This window comes from Phodopus roborovskii, unplaced genomic scaffold, assembly GCF_943737965.1.
Source record: "Phodopus roborovskii unplaced genomic scaffold, PHOROB, whole genome shotgun sequence".
Classification (NCBI taxonomy): domain Eukaryota; kingdom Metazoa; phylum Chordata; class Mammalia; order Rodentia; family Cricetidae; genus Phodopus; species Phodopus roborovskii.
The window spans coordinates 13,333,357-13,351,699 of NW_026126547.1; the positions used below are offsets into that span (position 1 = coordinate 13,333,357).

General features: G+C 46.1%; 1 protein-coding gene across 1 annotated transcript; it reads right to left on the bottom strand.

Moving 5' to 3' along the window:
• Positions 1-11,438: 11,438 nt before the first annotated feature.
• LOC127233897 (uncharacterized) lies at positions 11,439-13,373 on the bottom strand. The gene is made up of 2 exons (XM_051200566.1): positions 13,321-13,373; positions 11,439-12,018 (listed from the first exon to the last, which is right to left on the bottom strand). The coding sequence occupies exons 1-2, from the start codon at positions 13,371-13,373 to the stop codon at positions 11,439-11,441; spliced, it is 633 nt and encodes a 210-aa protein (XP_051056523.1).
• Positions 13,374-18,343: the final 4,970 nt, after the last annotated feature.

An 18,343-nucleotide genomic window follows, 5' to 3' on the forward strand; every position in this document is an offset into this window, starting at 1 on the left:
GTTTTGGGGAAAGCCCGTTTACTCCATAAGAAGTTGGCTAGAGACTCTGCTCTGTGTTCTTGCCCTTTGCTTTCTTACTGGGATAGCCTCGGCTAGGGTAGAGGTGTGATAATGACGGAGCAGAATGTTGGAATTTGGCCTTGGATGGCATCAGGAACCATGACTAGCTGGTCCTGTTGCTCACTTCCAGACTTTTTATTTTCAGTGCTAGGGATTGGACTCCAGACCTTGAGCATGGTAGGCAGACTCTCTACCACCAAGCCACACCCACACCATTAGACTTCTTCTTTCAGGGAAAATAAGTCCCTTGTTTTAGTGACTATAATCCAGTGCTGTTTTATGCCACACAACCCTGATACTCAAAGTGCTGGGATTACAGGTGTCACCACTGTGTCTGGATGGAAACAGGCTCATTTAATTCAATGGTGTTTCCAGAAAGGTTTGACTGGGAGGGAGTGCAGGTGACAGCATGTCATGGGCTGGGGTCGGCTTGAGCACAGAATCCAAGGGGAAGGCTTGAGCACAGAATCCATCGGGACAGTTGCCTCACACTCCTGGCTCCACGTCTCCCCTGCAATGGACTGCACCCCACAGTCTGCCCTGCTTATTTATCTTATTTTGTCTGCCTGGTTGGGCAGTTTATGTCTGGGGCATGTGAGTCAAAACAAACTCTTCTTAAGTTGCTTTGTCAAGTTATTGTCACATGATGGGAAAGAACTGCACGGACAATTCAGGCTTAGACTCAATTTCTATTAAGGATCCAGGAAGATGTTTTGTGGCTACAATAGACATAGCTGTAGAATTGAGTACTCTAAGGAAAAGAACTCAAATAAATAAAACAATTTTGGGAAAGAATGTAGTAAGTGGCAGAAAGATAGTAAGATCAGGTGATCGGGAAAGCTGCTGTGAGATTTTTGTCTCCTAGAAATGACAGGAAGCCACACCCCTGGTAGCTCAACAACATGGCTGCCTAAACAAGGCCCGACAAGCATAACATCAGCAGCCACACTAACATGGAAGGGGACTCCAACCCTAGGCAAAGAACTACAGACAACTAAGGAACGCTGAGAGCGGGAGAAAGAGTCTCCCTCAAGAATGAGCTGCCTGATTCATTATCCAATACCAAGTGGCCAGCCCTGAAATCAATGCACGTGAGTGACATTAAACAGACTGAGCAGGTTGTGTTTACAAGTTTAGGGGTATGTGTATATGGCTGCAGGGGATGTTCATGCCACAGCATTTATGTAGAGGTCAGATGACAACTTGGTGGAGTGGATTCTCTCCTTCCACCTATATGTGGGTTCTGAGGATCGAACTCAGGTCCTCAGGTTTGCATAGAAAGACAAAGCACCTTTACCGGCAGTGTCATCTCCCTGGCCCAAGTTGCGTATCTTATAAAACAGTTATGGCAAGCATGAATGTGAATTGTAAAACCATAAAATGCTGAGAAAGAAAATGTACGGCGTCACTGGGGCGATAGCTTAGTTCACAAGGTGCTTGCCCTGAAGCATAGCCCTCAGAACCCACATTTTAAAAAGCTGGGTATGGGGGTGCCTGCTTATAATTCCAGTGTGCTGGTGAGATGGAGATAGCAGATTCCTAGAACTCACGGCTAGCTTGGCTTACTTGGTGAGCTCCAAGCTGATGGGAGACCTTGTCTCAAAGGGTGTAGACGGTGGTGTTCCTGGGGTTGTCCTCTGGCTTCTACATGTGCATCATATATACACACAACCCAGACACAAAGAGCATACACATACACACAAAGAAACAGGAGGAAAACCTTTGCATCTGGAGTTTGGGAGGGAGCTTCAATGTGACAGAAGCATAGGCCATGAGAGTAAACATTGTCAAATTAGGCTAGCAAAATTTAATTTTTTCTAAAGGTTCTTGTAAGAGGAAGGAAAGACAAATTATGAAGTGGGAGAAAATATTTACAGGCGCATGTCTGACAAAGACCTGAAGAGTGCTGATGGTGGTGTTGTTCCTGCTTGAATACAGAATCATCAAACTCCAGTTTAAAATGGGACACAAAAGTACATTTTACCAGAAAGATTCCCAAATTGCAAAGGAGGACCTGAAAAAGAGGTTCTCCACCATTAGTCACTAGGGAAATTCAATTTAAAACCACAATGTGTTTGTACACATTTACCAGAATGGCTACAATAGAACCACTGGCAGGAATGTAGTAACAGTATCCCTTACATGTTGCTGGTGGGAATGTCCAATGGTGCAGTTCCTCTGAGAAGCTATTTGGCAATTTCATTACCTACTAAATGCAGCTGTCATATAACTTGGACATTTATCCCAGTGAAACTGACTTACATTCACACTAAAACCCTCACATCAGTGTTTATAGTGGGTAGATTTTATTTATATTTAAGGCAGGTCTTAGCCTCGCTGAAATTCAGTGACACCTCCCCTAGGGAAATTCTGCATTGGCTGTCTGCTTCTGCTTTTGTAGTATGGCAAAGAAAACGTGTAGAAAGTGACTTGATTTGGAGATTACTCAGTCCATGAGAGAAGACATTTCAAGGCATTACAGCACTGCTCTTGTGCTAATCCATATGAGCCTCAATACTCAATAGTACTGGCAGGTATTGGGATTCCTGCAAAAACAGCTTTATGTTTCATGAGTACTAACTGAACATCTATAATTCAAAAGATGCCTTGGTCAAGCAGGCAGGGTGGTGGCAATCTAACTGTGCACAGAGATAGCTTGGTCGCCCAGAAGATGTCTGTGGCTTGGACAGGGTGGTTAAGAATTGGCCTGTGACCAGCAGAGCTCCTGGAACCAGCCATCCCCAGTGACACCCATGGGGCAGCATTCCCAGCAAATTCCTAGAAACTGGGGGAAGAGCCAGGCAATGGCCTGTTTCTGGAGGGCTGAGGTTAGGGGCTCATGTTGTGTCTGGATTAGGTGTTCTGATTGAAACATAAACAGTGAATGTGGAGAAGAAGGGGACCCATGGCTTTGTGCAGGAGTAATGAGAAAAAGCAACAAACCCTGCCTCTCGAATGTCACCCGCCTCCTTACCCCCTCACTGCAGCTCTCCCTCCCTAGCAACGAGGACACAGACTCCTAAACCTCAAGTTCTTCATCTATAAGATGGGATAATCAAATTGCACAATCGAGAATGTAGAATTCTAGGGTTTGTCATTCACTTTTGTCGAGCACAGCTTCCAGGGCAGGCTTCTCTCCCTCCGGCATCTGTTCTGGGCGGCACAAGCAAGCACAGTGCAGTGTGCGTGGCACGCTATGTGCGTCTGAGTGGAGCCCTGTACACTATTTGTTCTTGTTCTGAGCAACCTCCCACATTGCCCCATCTATACCAGATTTCCAGATCCTTCAGAAATCCTCTGTGCCTGCCCCAGCCAAATAAGCAAGAACACATGTGAAACCCTTCCTTTCCTTTCCTTTTTCCTTTCCTTTCCCTTTCCCTTTCTTTCTTTTTTAAAACTACAGTGGCTGTTGAGATGCAGCTGCACAGTTGGAATTGCATGCTTTGTGGGACGTGGCACAGCTTTGGGAAATCCAGTTTGTATTTAGAAGCCAGATTCCTATTTTCAGAACCGGTGGGGATGCTTATTTAGCTTTCTGTTACTGTGTCAAACCACTCACCAAACTACACAGGAGTAGGGGGGGAGAGAGGAGAGGAGAGTGGAGGGGAGAGGAAGGGAGGAGAGGGGAGTGGAGAGGAGGGGAGGAGAGGGGAGGGGAAGAGAAGAGAGGAGAGGAGAGGGGAAGGAAGTGGAGGGGAGGGGAGGAGAGAGGAGGGGAGGGAAGAGCAGAGGAGGGGAGGGGAGAGGAGGGGAGAGGGAGAGAGGGGAGGGGAGGGGAGTGAAGGAAGTGGAGGGGAGGGGAGGGGAGGGGAGGAGAGGATTTATGGGGCTTACAGATTATAGTGCATCTTTGAAGGACACCAAGGCAGGAACCCAAAGGAAAGGCATGACCTGAAGCAGACACCATGGAGGAGCACAGCTGACGGCCTAGCTTTCTGTCACTAGGTCACCTACCTTTCTCATACAGGCCATGCCCACTTGTCCAGGGACTGCTTACAGTGGGCTGGGCCTTTCTACATCAGTTAGAAATCAAGAAAATGCTTCACAGACATGCCTACAGGCTGATGTAATGGAGGCAAGTCCTCCACAGAAGTACCTTCTTCCCAGCTGTGTCTGGATTTCTGTCACGTTGACACAAAGTAACCAGCACAGAGGACAAGCTGCGAAAGAGCCAGGCTACCTTTCTCCTGCGTGTGTAAGGGTGGGACTCCATCTAGGGTAGTGGTTCTCAACCCTCCTCATGCTGTGGCCTTTTAATACAGTTCCTCATGTTGTGGTGACTCCCAGCCATAGAATTATCTTCACTGCTATGCCGTAACTGTAATTTTGCTACTGTTATGAATCATAATGTAAATATTTTTGGAGATGGAGGAAGGTTTGTCACAGGGTCGAGACCCACAGGTTGAGAACCACTTGGGATACCTCTTACTCAAATCTGTCTCGTTGTCTGCCAGCCTCCTCCATTCCCATGAGCTTCAGCTTTAAAGCCAGCGTCTCTTGTCCTTTATTCTCTTCAGCCTTCTCCCCCATTTTCTTGCTTTCTCCTTTGCTTAGAGTTAGACAGTAAGCCAGTCCCTTCTGGACAGTAGGTCAGGGTTCTCAATCCCTGCCAGGGGAAAGCCCAGAAGAAAGCAGAAAGGGAAGGCTGGCCCCAGGCTCTGTTGGCTGCTTCTATCGTTCTGCTTGGGAAGGGGCTGGGCTAGCCCTGGCTTCGCCCGGAGTCCTGCCACAGCAGCCCGACCTTCCACCTTTGATCCTGTCCTGTGTAGCTGTCCAGCAAACCACCTCAAACCAAAGGCTTCAAATAGCAACCATTTGTTTGTAATTCAGGCTTAGAAGGGACAGCTCCATTCTGCTTCTGTGTGGAAGTCCCTGATGTGGCCCAGAAGGTGAGGGGTGACTCAGAGGCTGGGAGCTAGCAAGCTCTTTTGCCCACATATCTGCATTTGATGCTGGCTGTTGTTGGGACTTCGGCTGGGACTGTCAGCTCTTGTTGCACTGTGTGTGGCTTCTCTGTGAGTATGTGAAGGCGGGGTGGAAGGTGGGGGTGAGGGGTGGGATGAGAGGGTAGGGGGGGTGTTCTCAAGGGACAAAGTGAAAAAATGGCATTTTTGTGACTTGTCCTCTTTAGTGTTCCCTTTTCTATAGTGTGCCGATACATTTAGTGCCGCTCTATTGTTGCCCCCACTGGCCAAGTCTGTTAGATGGTGAATAGGCCGGACCAGTGAACGGGAAGAATTCAATGTCACATTGTAAGAATAACATGTGGGGTGCGTGCGTGCGTGCGTGTATGTGCGCGCACACTTTATTATAATGTTCACAAATTGTAGTGAACATATTCTATAGTGTGGTAGTCATGTCTAGAGATACAATCTACCCCATTTCTTTCCATGTTCACCATCCTTTCCTTGGCCTCTCACTGGTCTGTCAGTTTGAATTAGTACAGGAGAGGCAAGTTTTTTGAAACATGGTTTCTCTGTGTAGCATTGTACACCAGGCTGGCCTCACAGAGATCACTGCCGCTGCCTCCCAAGTGCTGTGACTGAAAGGCTTGCACCACCAACATCCGGCCATGACTTGTGTTCTTATGTTGTCTCTAAACCTTTTGATATTGCTTTTGCCACTGCAGACCGGCAATGGCACTAATGTTTCCTGTCCCTAGAATGCCCATCCCTGTGATTCCCTCTCTCTCTGAGGGGACATGGGAATGTGATGGCATTTTGAGCCATGATTAGGGTGCATGATCTAGGAAAGTGAAGGGTTTTATACTACAATTGAGGCCCTCTTTACTCTGGATCAGTTCAAAGGGAGGGTTTCCTGATTATGTCAGTTGGACAGAATGTAAGAAAGCATGTTCTTTAAAGGCTCCTTTATTGTTTAATTTTATGTAAGTACATGTGTACTTGCTACATGCATGGTGGAGGCCAGAAGACAGTACTGGATTCCCTGGGGCTTGAGTCCTCTGAAAGCGATACAGGGCTCTTAACTGCTGAGCTGTCTCTTCAGCTCTACAGGGAAGCCCTTTAAGAGAGGATGTGGGTCCTCCCTAAAGACTGTATCTGAAGAAGTCACCTTACTGTAGGAGGGGGGCACAGCTAAAATATGAGTGCCCTCTGGCTCCTGACTGTAACCCCTTCTAATGGCTAGCAAGACAATAGGGGCCTCAGCCCTACAACTGCAAGACAATAACATCTGTCAATAACCTGAATGGATTTGGAGACATTCCAGATGGGAGTAGAGTCCAGTGGACGCTGGAGTTCAGTTTTGTGAGATGCTGAGCAAGAGCTCAGCTACTCAGTGGCGGGGGTCCTGATGATCGGAACCTGTGAGGTAATGCATGTGTGGTCTGAAGCCACCGAGTTCATATTCATGTGTTGTGTGGTGACAGAGCTAACAGAAGTTGTGTTGTGGGCTCCACTAGCAAGACAACTTTATTGCATGGGTAACTGGAGAAATGCAAGGCAGATCCAGTCACTGTGTGTGCGGAGTGCCCAGGCTCACAGAGCACTCCCATCCACCCTCATAGGTTACTGCACCCAGATGTAATTTCTCACACCTGAAACCCTGTGGCTTTGCTTGTCCCTCTTTTGCGGCACTTCTCAGGTGTGTTGTGTCTTGCTTTCCTGGTTACATTGTAGGGTCCTCTGGGTAGAAATGGTGACCCGCTTGTTTTTGTGGCAGGAATTGGCATACTTCTCTGTGTGTCACCAGTGAAAAGGCAGGACTCCGACTTCCGCTTGTTGAAGAGGCTGTGGAACACTTTGAGATGCCTACCGTCAAGATGTGGTCTTCACGGTTGACTAAATGGGCTTAGTTTGCAAGGGCAGATGTACCAGGCCATCGTTTCCCTGTGCGTAGCCAGAGAGTGAGTGTTCTTATCATTGGAGATTCCGAAATGGAACCTATGATTGTTGAGCCAATGAATCATGGGTCTCTGGAATTCTCTGCCAGGACAGAATCACAGATCCAATTAATTCTTATGTTAATTCTGAGAATGAAGCAAGGTCTTTCTCAAATCCTGTGACAGTGCTGTCTCTAGAATCAGCCTCCATGACTGAGAGGCCCAGATGGGATTGCTTCCTGAACACAGATTCATCTTTAGAACTGAGTCCTTCCCTTCCCTCCCCTCCCCTCCTCTCCCCTCCCCTCCCCTCTCCTCTCCTTCCCTTTCCTTTCCTTTCCTTCCCTCCCCTTTCCTTTCCTTTCCTTTCTCCTTTCCTTTCCTTTGTTTCCACAGTCTCAGCCTCTCTCTCAACCCGCTGGGGTTATAGCCATGCACCACTTTGCCTAGCTTGGCTCCCCTCTTGGACTAAAATGTAGGACACTGAGCATGGAGGAAGAAGAAAAGTCAGAGAAAGTAAATTAGCTATGTATTTAAGATGACAAGCCCCCTGGGTAGGTAGGTAGAGAAACAGAAGGCCTTTGGGTGGCTTTTCAAGAGCTCCGGACATCCCTGGAAGCCCTATGGAATTTTATGTGAAGACCTGTGCACCTCTGAGAGCTGTTTTTGGCAATTTTGATTGTTACCAATAAAGCCGTCACATCACCACTGATAACCATTCTCAGCTTATGTAAGAACAGAATTGTAGTGCCTGAAGGGTTCCTTTGGGCTGAGTTATTAGTTGGGTCCACATTCATGTGCTTTTGGGGGCACCAGCTGGTTTAGGGGACACCAATTGATCAGATTTAGTTTACTTTTTGGAGGCTTCTAGATCAGACTTCACACACACACACACACACACACACACACACACACACACACACACGAATGGAAACACCAGGCATACACAGCCTTCAGGGATCCGCAGTTTTGCATACATTATCTCGATGCACTGAGGGAGAGCCCTTCTCCTAACTTAAGCTGATGCAGTGTTAGTCCCCAGAATGGAAGGAGAAAGACCACTGATCCAAATCATCATGGCCAAATTATTTAAATCCAACAGTTAACTAAAGCAAGCTTTTTTATTCCTGTTCACAGGCTGTCTCTCCCCAAGCTGGGATTCGAGACGTTAGCGGTGGTGGTGAGGAAGACAAGAGTTTATAACTCAGAAATAGGGGGGTTCCAAATGGGGGATTTGGTGAGCAAAAGAGGCTGGATTACAGGAGCAGAACATTAAAACAAGTTAGTCTTAACAACCTCCTGAAACAAAGACAGGGTTGCAAAGTGGGCATAACAAGGTAGTCATAGCAACAGGTAGGTAGTCAGGACAAGGTAGTCATAGGTTGTCCAAGAACCTTTTGAAACAGAGGTAGGGTTGCAAGATGGTTATAAGCAACTTTTTGAAACAAAGACATGCTTTCCATTCCTAGAACCGGCCATGTAGAACCATAGTAGTTAAGGTTACAGGTGGGGCATAGCCCAATCCTTGAGAAACAGGTTTGATCATAAATAGAAATGAACATAGTTTGTCTTTACTATAAGATGGCTTTTAAGCCTAAGATGAAGGCAGGCTGGTTCCTCATTAGGGACCCTGATTGTTAAGGCCACCAATGTCATCTGCTTTGTTTGGAAATCAATAGTGCTTGTCCAGACTTTGCCAAATCTCACAAGACTCCTGACATCTGGAGCAAACAGATTGTGTCCTTGTTAGTTAGCATCAAAACTGTTAAATCCCTCAGTCAAAATTAGTAACACCAGCTATCCCTGATTTGCCTTGTGGTTGTCCCCATGGTCATTAATGAAATTGGATGTGACAAGGTCCAGATTTTATATTTCATTTGGAAGACCAGTAAACCCTGAGGAATTCCAAGAGTAGTTTCTCCAAAAACAACATGGAATCTGAAGTCTATTTGTTGTGTAGATTCTAGGCGGTTTCCTGGAGCCCACTCTGTATTTCCCCTTAACAGCAGCTTTGCAAGCAAATCAGGCTGGACTTAAACTCAGGATTCCCCTGCAGTAGAGTGTATATTCAAAGGCAGGACAGTAAGAAGTCAGCAAAAGAGCTAGTGCTCTCTTCCCCACTATAATTGGAGGGGAGGGTTGGAGGGGACATGGGGTGTGGGAGATGGAGGAGTAAGAACTCTGGGCTGAATAGACTTGGTTCATTTGCAGCCTGCCCAGTTTTTCTGGGAGAAGTTCCTAAAATCACCAGTTTCTAATCTTGGATCTTAGTTCTAAGGAATCACTGTCTCTCCGATGGGGCCTAAAGATCTGCTTTCAAACAGGAGTGATTTTGAAGCACCCATGTCGGAAAACTATGGGCAGAGTTGTGCCTGAAGACAGGCACACCTTAGAAAACGGAAAGTTTTCTTTAGCAGTTTGGTTGCTTATAATGAATCGTGAAAACCACAGGTATAGTTATGTAAAGAGCACTGGACTAAGAGCCCGAGTCCTGTGTTCCACTTCTGACTTCAGCTTACGGTGTGACCTTATACAAGTATCTCTGCTTCTCTGGATCTGTTTCCTCTTCTGTAAAAGGGGAGGTGTGGAGGGGAGGTTCTAAGTAAGTGCTGATATTCCATCCAGCACGCTGCTCCAGTTCCCAGACCACCCATGACCCTGACCAGGGCCATCAGGGAAGACCCCCGGCAGGTGAAAGAGAGCAAGGTGGGAGGAAAAGTTACATTTAGAATGTCGAAGGAGATTATGAGGAACTGTTTATGGAGAATACCAGGGACACAGGGGTCAGAAAAATAATATTTAAACCAACTTGTTGCCCATTACCTTGCTAGCAGTTTTCTTCATAGCTTCGGACCACATTCGTTGCTTTGAGAGAACAGATAGCTGTCTCCCTCTGAGGTGCTGGAAGTGTGCTTTTATCAGCTATGGACAGGGAAATTCCTTGCAGCTTCAGACTCACTGTTGGCAGTGTGCTGTGCGTCCCGAGGACAGCAGTTAAAGCCAGAGGGTTCTCCACAAAGGGTGCTTTCATATCTGAGTGAGAAGGGTTTCCCCATAAAAAATGCTCTGGCTTCATCCATCTTAATCCTCTACTGGACTATTTTCAGGGCTGGGTGCCCTGGACCACATTCCTCTCCTCTGAGCATCCCTCTGTGCCTGCAGGGCTGGGCCTTGAGGGAGCTGGCAGAGTGGACCTCATGCCCTCCCCATCCTGATCACAAACTCACATCCAATGTTTTTTTTTTTTTTCTGACAACTTCTCCTTGACAGGGTCCTCAAGATGTCTGTCATTACTCCAGGATGGCCTTACCTGAGGGGGAAGCATAATAATGGGACAGAAAGCAGAAAGAGGGATACCAACTTTCTCTCAACATATGTATATGTCTATATTCTACATGTTATGCATCTGCATACATTTCCTGTAGGGGAATTGTGATGTGTGTATATAATGCCATAGGCTGTTTGCTCTTAAACTCACGTATTCAAGCCCTCACCCCAATAGTGTGTCATTTGGAAATGGGCTCTTTGGAAGTGATTAGGATTAGATGAGGTGATGAGTACAGGACCCCCATGAAGGCATCTGAAGAGGAAGAGAGAAAAGAGCTCTTCCTCCCCAGTGTGAAGACACTGGGAAAGTGGCTGTCTGCAAGGCAGAAGAGTCCTTTGTATTAGTTACTTGTCCTGCTTCTGTGACAAAATATTCTGACAAAAGCAACTTAATGAGGGCAGGGCTTTATTTGGCTCACAGCTCCAGGGTACCCACCATGTCACGGGAGGCGGAAGCCTGAGGCACTGCTCATATTCATCCGCTGTCAAAGGACACTGGGGATGAGCTGGTTTTCTCCACTTCATGCTGCTCTGCCCCCCAGCCCAGGGAATGGCACCACCCACATTTAGGATGTATTTTCCTTTGTCAGTTAACCTGAACAAAATAATCCTTCACGGGACTATTGAAAATAAAAGTTGGATTTTAAAAAATCCTTCACAGACATACTCAGAAGACAGTCTCTTCACTGTCACGCTGTCTCTGTCACGCTGCCCCTGTCACACTGACCAACAGTATTAACCCTGCATCCTTACTAGGAACCAAATTACCCAGCCCTTCATCTGTGGATGTCTCGGCCTCTAGAACTGTGACAAATACATGACTTGTTTAAGGGTTATGACAGCACAGGCAGACTAACACACTGTCTATCTGCCATGTGTATTGCTATGGCTCCATTGCCAGAGTCCTTCCATGGTCCCTGGACCTTAAGCACTATTGACTTTACAGTAATCTGTCCCTGTCTAATGCTGAAGTTCACACTAGAACTGGCTGTGGCAATCACAGGGATGAGATTCTTTTTTTCTGAGGCTGAGTGGTTTGAAAGGTATGTGTAGCTATCTCCAGGGTGAAGTGCCACGCCCATGGTGGTGGTACAGGGTTAGCTTTGTTCCTTCCCTGTCTACTCATCCTCTGCCAGTGAGTCAGGAAGCTTGGCCACACCCACCCAGATAGCTGAACTGATATTCCCCAGCCTGTTAGCCTCACCCCCTGTCACAACCCTCTGTGAATAGGTGGGTGTTCAACCTCCAAGAGTGGGGTGTGAATAGGTGGGTGCTCATCCTTCAAGAGTGGGGTGTGAATAGGTGGATGTTCATCCTCCAAGAGTGGGGTGTGAATAGGTGGGTGTTCATCCTCCAAGAGTGGGGTGTGAATAGGTGGATGTTCATCCTCCAAGAGTGGGGTGTGAATAGGTGGGTGCTCATCCTCCAAGAGTAGGGTGTGAATAGGTGGGTGTTTATCCTCCAAGAGTGGGGTGTGAATATGTGGGTGTTCATCCTCCAAGAGTGGGGTGTGAATATGTGGGTGTTCATCCTCCAAGAGTAGGGTGTGAATAGGTGGGTGTTCAACCTCCAAGAGTAGGGTGTGAATAGGTGGGTGCTCATCTTCCAAGAGTAGGGTGTGACTAGGTGGATGTTCATCCTCCAAGAGTGGGGTGTGAATAGGTGGGTGTTCATTCTCCAAGAGTGGGGTGTGAATAGGTGGGTGTTCATTCTCCAAGAGTGGGGTGTGAATAGGTGGGTAGTCATCCTCCAAGAGTGGGGGAGGGATGCTAAGCTTTCTCTGAAAGGGACTGAGAAACAGAATCGCTTTCTGTCACCCACGTAAGGCAAAGTCAGCATAGGACCACAGAGAGCACAGCTGTGGGATGTCAGAAACAGCACGGCCCGGGCATACCAGCAAGGACACTGTGGGAACTCACTGAAGCTTGAGAGCGTAGGATTGGGTGTTTGAGTGACTAGCCTTAAGCTGGGAGACACCTGGAAATCTTCCAGATACCGCAAATAAGTCAATACCCAGGAGTATAGTTTATGTCCAGTGCAATGAGAATGAAAGTAAATTTTGAATTTGTCTTATGGGTGTGTGTGTGTGTGTGTGTGTGTGTGTGTGTGTGTGTGTGTGTGAATGCATTTGAGCACTCGTGCAGGAATGTACATGCCTCCCAGAACTGATTCATAGTCCTGAATGCTTGCTTACTCTAGGATAAAGCCTAAGCTTCTGTTGGCAAAGCCTCCTGGTTCTACACCCTCTGTACCTCTAGTGCCTGGCCACCAATGAGACACCCCACCCCCACACTGGGACTCCCAGCAGCATCACTAACTGGCCCTCTCAGAGCCTTGCCATTCACCGTTTCTCTCTTTGCCCAGGCTGCTAACTCTGCTCACAACCTCCCCAGCTCCTCCCCAGCCAGTGGCCTTGGAAAGTTCTATTTATTCGTCTCAAATGCACTAACTGTTTCTTCAGAACAAATCTTTGATTCTTGATAAGGCAGTGCCCGGCACAGTGCAACTACCTCCCCACCCCAGAAGGAATGCTGAGGCCAAACGAGCTGGGAGGGCCTCGACCGGGGCCTATCTAACAGCTCTTGGCTCTCTGGTCTTCTGGTGAGCCTCTCAGGTTTGTGCTGTGCAAGGTGATCTCATTACCACCCGCACCCCAGCATCCTATGAGTGCTCGTGCATGTCCTCACAGTATGTTTGTTGATGAATAGATAGTTGATGAATAAAACTGACTTTCAGAGGTTGTTCCCTGATCTTTAAACGTGTGCTGTGGATGCACCCCCACACACACCCACACACATAAATAAAGATAAATAAAAATTTAAAAATTACAAATGTATGTGCACAGATCCAATGCATGAGACAGATAAGCTGGAAGCAAAGAAATTGGCAAAAAAATGTCGAAGAAGCTGTCACCAGAACTTTGATGAGGCTGCACTGTGACCCCCCAGCACACAGGAGGGGTCCACAGGAAGCTGGGCTTTGCTTTTGACAAGACATCACCACAGCCCTTGAGGAAAGCAATGACAGCCCCTGTTAGTGCCTGCCCACCTGCCTGCCTCACAGAACTGAGCAAAAGCAGATGGGGCCCTGACCTGTGCGCAGCTACCACAGTGGAGAATCCAAAGTCACACTTGGGAGTGCCCATTCTCCTAAGCCATTTCACTCTTGGCTGGGTTTTCTGCCTCTTTGATTGCTGGATTTGGGTTTCATGCCTAAAAGCCTGGATGACCTTTGATTGTGACAGGTCAAAGTATGCATCCTTCTAGGGGAAGCAGCTTTGGGGTTGTGCTTTTCCTTGTTTCCAGTGACTTTCCAGACCTTCTTTGTTTCAAGATGGCTGACATCCATCACTGTGTTGGGTCCACAGGGAAGGTGTTTTTGCCCATTGTACTTGTTGATGAAGCCCTAGCCTAAGATGGCTACTGGAGAGGGTTGCCTTGTTGAACAGAAAGTGGACACATGAAATGATGAATAAACCACACACTGAAAGAAAAGTGTTGACAATCCTTCCAGCTGCTTTTCCATCACTCTGTGATCTCTGAGCAAGAACTTCCTAGATGGGCTGTTCCAACCTGTCTCAAGATTCCAGGTCAGCAAGACCAGGGACAGGGAGAAGGGAGAATTGCAAGTGGAGGTTGCTGAAAGTTTAAGGGAGCTCTGTTGCCTACTGAAGTTTCTCTGCCACCCGCCCTCTGGTCTGGGGCCAGTGCCCACCAAGGAAGAGGTTGGGTTGAGGTACAGTTGGCCCACAGTCCAGAAGAGGGGAGAGGCCTGTGTTTCAGGATGGGGGCCCGAGGCAGGAGTCCTCGAGAGCTCTGTGGAACATCCGGTTTTGAATGACTCTATTTAGAGGTAGAAGAAAAGCTCTCGGGAAATAGGAAGGCTCTGGCAGGCTTCCCAAGAGAACAGCAAGTTCTAGCCAACTGGAGCTCCGGAAGCAGGGTATTTGTGGGGAAGGATGGGGCATAGAGCAAGCAGCCATCTCAGCCATGGTTTCCCTGGCAAAGCTCTGCTCTGAATGGCGCATGTTTCTGAGACAGGGAGGGTCTTATGCGCCCAGGCTGTTAGCAAATAGGCAGCGTATTTCCTGTGAACTCAGTCACACTGCAGTGTGTGTTTGTTTTCAAAACAGGAAGGTTATAAGCTATTCATAGTTCTGCCTGAGCATTCTTCAGAGTAATCAGAGAGAAGTCACAATGTCAGTTCTACCTTCACGTTTGAAAATTGGGACAGGCTTTTCCTGCTGTCTCCAGAACAGTCTGGGAACTTATTCTCCTGGACAGTTCCCTGTCAGCCCATCAGAGCCAGGGACCCAACAATTTTCTAGGACAGCAGTTTCTCAAATGACCCTTTCACAGGGGTCACAAATCAGATATCCTGCATATCAGATATTGACATCATGATACATAACAGTTTTAAAATTATAGATACAAAGTAGGTGCAAAATTTATGGTTAGCAGGGGGTCACCACAACCTGAAGAACTGTATTAAAGGGTCGCAGCTTTAGGAAGGTTGTGAACCACTGTTCTAGGAGCTTTTTAGGCTGTCAGGTGTAAAGGGTTGTAATTGAAGGGGATGTGAACTAGAGGGAGGTGGCTCTAAGGGAGGACGCAGGTGACACTAAAGAGGAGGGAGACATCGTTATGCATTTTAATGGTAAAAAGGTCTAAAATTAACTTCAGATAAGACTTAATATCAGTTGTGGTATTTCTTTTTTAGGGCCGCAGCCATCAGCTAAGCTACCCCTGACAGGGAATGGGAGAGGATCCTGTAGTCAGAGTTTCTGTCCTGCCCCATTCTGGAGCTGCTTCCCAAATTACCACACAGGAGGCTTATACTAATTATAAATATTTGGCTGGTGGCTCTCATGTTTAACTTAACCCGTAATTCTTACCTATGTTCAGCCGTGTGGCTTGGTACCTTTTCTCAGTGCTCCTCTGTGGTTGGCTGGCAACTCCTGACTCCGCCCTTCCTCTTCCCAGAATCTCCTAGTCTTCTCCCCCTACCTATATACTGCATGGCTACTGGCCAATCAGGGTTTTACTAAACCATTCTAGTGACAAATCTTGACAGTGTACAAGAGCATTACCCCACAGTATTCCCCCTCCTTTGTCTAATAAAAAGCAAGGTTTTAACCTTAATATAGTAAAACTATATGAACAAAAAGTTACTAAGTAAGAATTCCAGCAACACTATCCAATCCATTTGCATTTGACAAAGTTAGAGAAAATAATTATCTATCTTGGTGAGTTTTGTATCTAATTTACTTTCTATTATAACTAAGGAAAACTATAATTATCCTTATTTAGTCTTCAACTACATCAAAGACTCCAGAAAGGTGAAATGTTACCTAATGACAGGGACATCAGACTGTCTGGACAGTCACCCAATGTTCCTCTACAACACTGGGGCATCCATCTTTGGCCTACAGGCCCACCACATCTGACAGACTTACCTGTGAAGCAGGGTTTTCTGAAGGGCTGTCCTACTTTGTCTTGGCAAAGTTCAGCATTCTTTTCTTTGGTGTCTGGCATGTCCTACTTGGACAGCAACTGTCAGCAGTCGAGGCGAGGGCAGTTTCTTGCCCAGTGGCTAACTTTTGCCACAAAGAAAGTAAACTCGATATTGAGTTTTCTTTAGTTCCCTTCATTTTCTATGAAGTAGATTGGTGCTACCAGGAGCAGACATATCTCACTGTCGAGAAAAGTCCGAGTTCTTAAAACCTTTTTAAATGCCATATTCTGTAGGTCTTTGAAGTATTGGAAGATTGCCTATCTATCTGAAATATATCTTGGTATACCTAGAAAACCTAAGTAACATGATTATAATTTTGACTATTATAAATGACTATCTACCTATTAATCTGTATTTAATTATACATTACATTTTAAAATTCAGCTGTGTAAACACAATGCCTTGAACAAGAGTAGGTACAGTATAACAAAATTAACTTTAAGTTTGTATCATTAAACTAAAATCTATACAATGTAAAATATATAAGATTAACAGTTGTTTTTTGATTAGATTTAATAATCTACCATTTTCCCCTTTATTTATATATCATACTCCCTTTCTTCTCTAGAAAGACATTGACTGTGACCAATAACAATGTGTAACTGACCCCCTAAACAAAGAAAAACATCCCTGATCCATTTTGGGGAGAATGGATTATGCTGATTGGGGACCCTGAGAAAATTTAGGATTGTGGTCAAGTCCTGACTGGAGTACTCTTTGAGGCTAGATCATTTCACCTGATCACCTTGAAGCCATTATGGATGTAGAGCTCAGAGGAAACTGTAACAGAGGCACTCTGAGACATTGGAGCATGTGCCTGGAATGAATGCACACCCTCTCATTTCCTGTGGAAACAAAAACATATCCTCTTCTCCAAAGAAACACATCTTTTGACTTAAATTTTGAAGTCAAGGCATTGTAAAAATATATAGGTTGGATTAACCCAGCAGCATTTGTAATCATGTCTTTTAGCAGCTGTTGCTCCTTCCTCAGCTGTCTAACAATTTAAAGACAACACGATAACATATAGTATCCAGATTCTCTGTGTATTTTCCATCTTTACATGCCTTTTAAAAAAATATTACTTTACTCCCTTATAGCATGAATAACAAAAACCCAGAGACAAATATTGGGGTTAAAGCTGAAGATCAGAGAAACAAATCAGCCAACCACTGGAGAGTTCTCACCTGTACCAGTGCTCAGACTGAAGGGGTTAATCAGGTGTCCTCTGATTGCATCTCCCAACTGCACTGCTCCTCATGCTGCCTAGACTGCTCCTCCCACCTAATACTCCTCTCTCCCCCCAGCCATATCATCCCGGTCTCCGCCTCCCTACTGCTGGGATGAAAGGTGTGAGCTCTGTTTCTCTTTTAGAATGATTCACTTTCATGTAGCCCAGGGTGGCCTTGAATCACAGGGGTTCATCTGCCTCTGTCTCCCCAGTGCTGGAATTTAAGGTGTGCCATCAGTGGTCTCTATGGCTAACTAGTGTGGCTGCTAGGATTAAAGGTGTGTGCCCCCCCGCTTCCTGACCTCTATGGATAGCTAATGTGACTAGTTTGCACTCTGATCTTCAGGCAAGCTTTATTAAGTCATAAACAAAACATCACCTTTCTAAGGACTTTAATAGGTTATTTTAAAACTATATATATATATATATATATATATATATATATATATATATAGACTGTCTATACCTTCTCTAAACTCTCCCAAGCCTGTGTATATTTTTAAAAACACTGTAAACCATTTAGAGTTTTTGCTTTTCAAATCTGGATCTATCTTTATTGCATATCTCTTTCTTATTTTGACCACATGAGCATTTAATTTGCTAAGCAGGTGTGGCTAGGATTAAAGTGCTTAGCTCCATCCCATTCCTTGGCTTCCCCATTCCCCTTGGCTTCATGGTGGAGGTACTGGTGGGGACCACATGTCTCGCCCCCAACTCTGGGGAGGTTTTACGTTCATGCCGCTGGCTTCTCATAAATGTCACATAACTGATTAGTAGCAGGGTCACTTAAAAGAGCTGAGTGCTATTTGCTGCTAACACTGAGTCAGGAAGCTGTCTCTTAGAGGAGCCTCTTTTCTGCTAGCCAGAAGCCCATCTGAGAAAATGCTGTTACCAAGAAAATCCTGTTTGAGACTCTGTTCTTTTGTGTCTTTTAAGCTTTTGTCTGATTTTATGTGGAAATTCTTGCCAAACATTTGGGTGCCACATGTAGTGGGAGGTGAGTCTTTGTCCTGCCCCATTCTGGAACTGCTTCCCAAATTACCACACAGGAGGCTTATATTAATTATAAATATTTGGCTGGTGGCTCTCATGCTTAGCTGAACCCGTAATTCTTACCTATGTTCAGCCGTGTGGCTTGGTACCTTTTCTCAGTGCAGCGTTCTCATCTTGCATCCTCTGTGGGTGGCTGGCAACTCCTGACTCCGCCCTTCCTCTTCCCAGAATCTCCTAGTCTTTTTGCCCCGCCTATGCTTCTTGCCTGGCTACTGGCCAATCAGCGTTTTATTAAACCAATTCTTGGCAGTGTACAAGAGCATTATCCACAGCGGATCCTGGCATTCCATGACTTTTCACTTGAAAGCTCTCTCACT

Coding starts and splice junctions, on each gene's coding strand:
- LOC127233897 (XM_051200566.1), bottom strand. CDS start 13,373: ATGGGCACTCCCAAGTGTGACTTTGGATTCTCCACTGTGGTAGCTGCG. Junction 12,019..13,320: donor ACTGTGGTAGCTGCGCACAG/GTCAGGGCCCCA, acceptor TCTGTTTCTCAG/TCCCTTTCAGAGAAAGCTTA.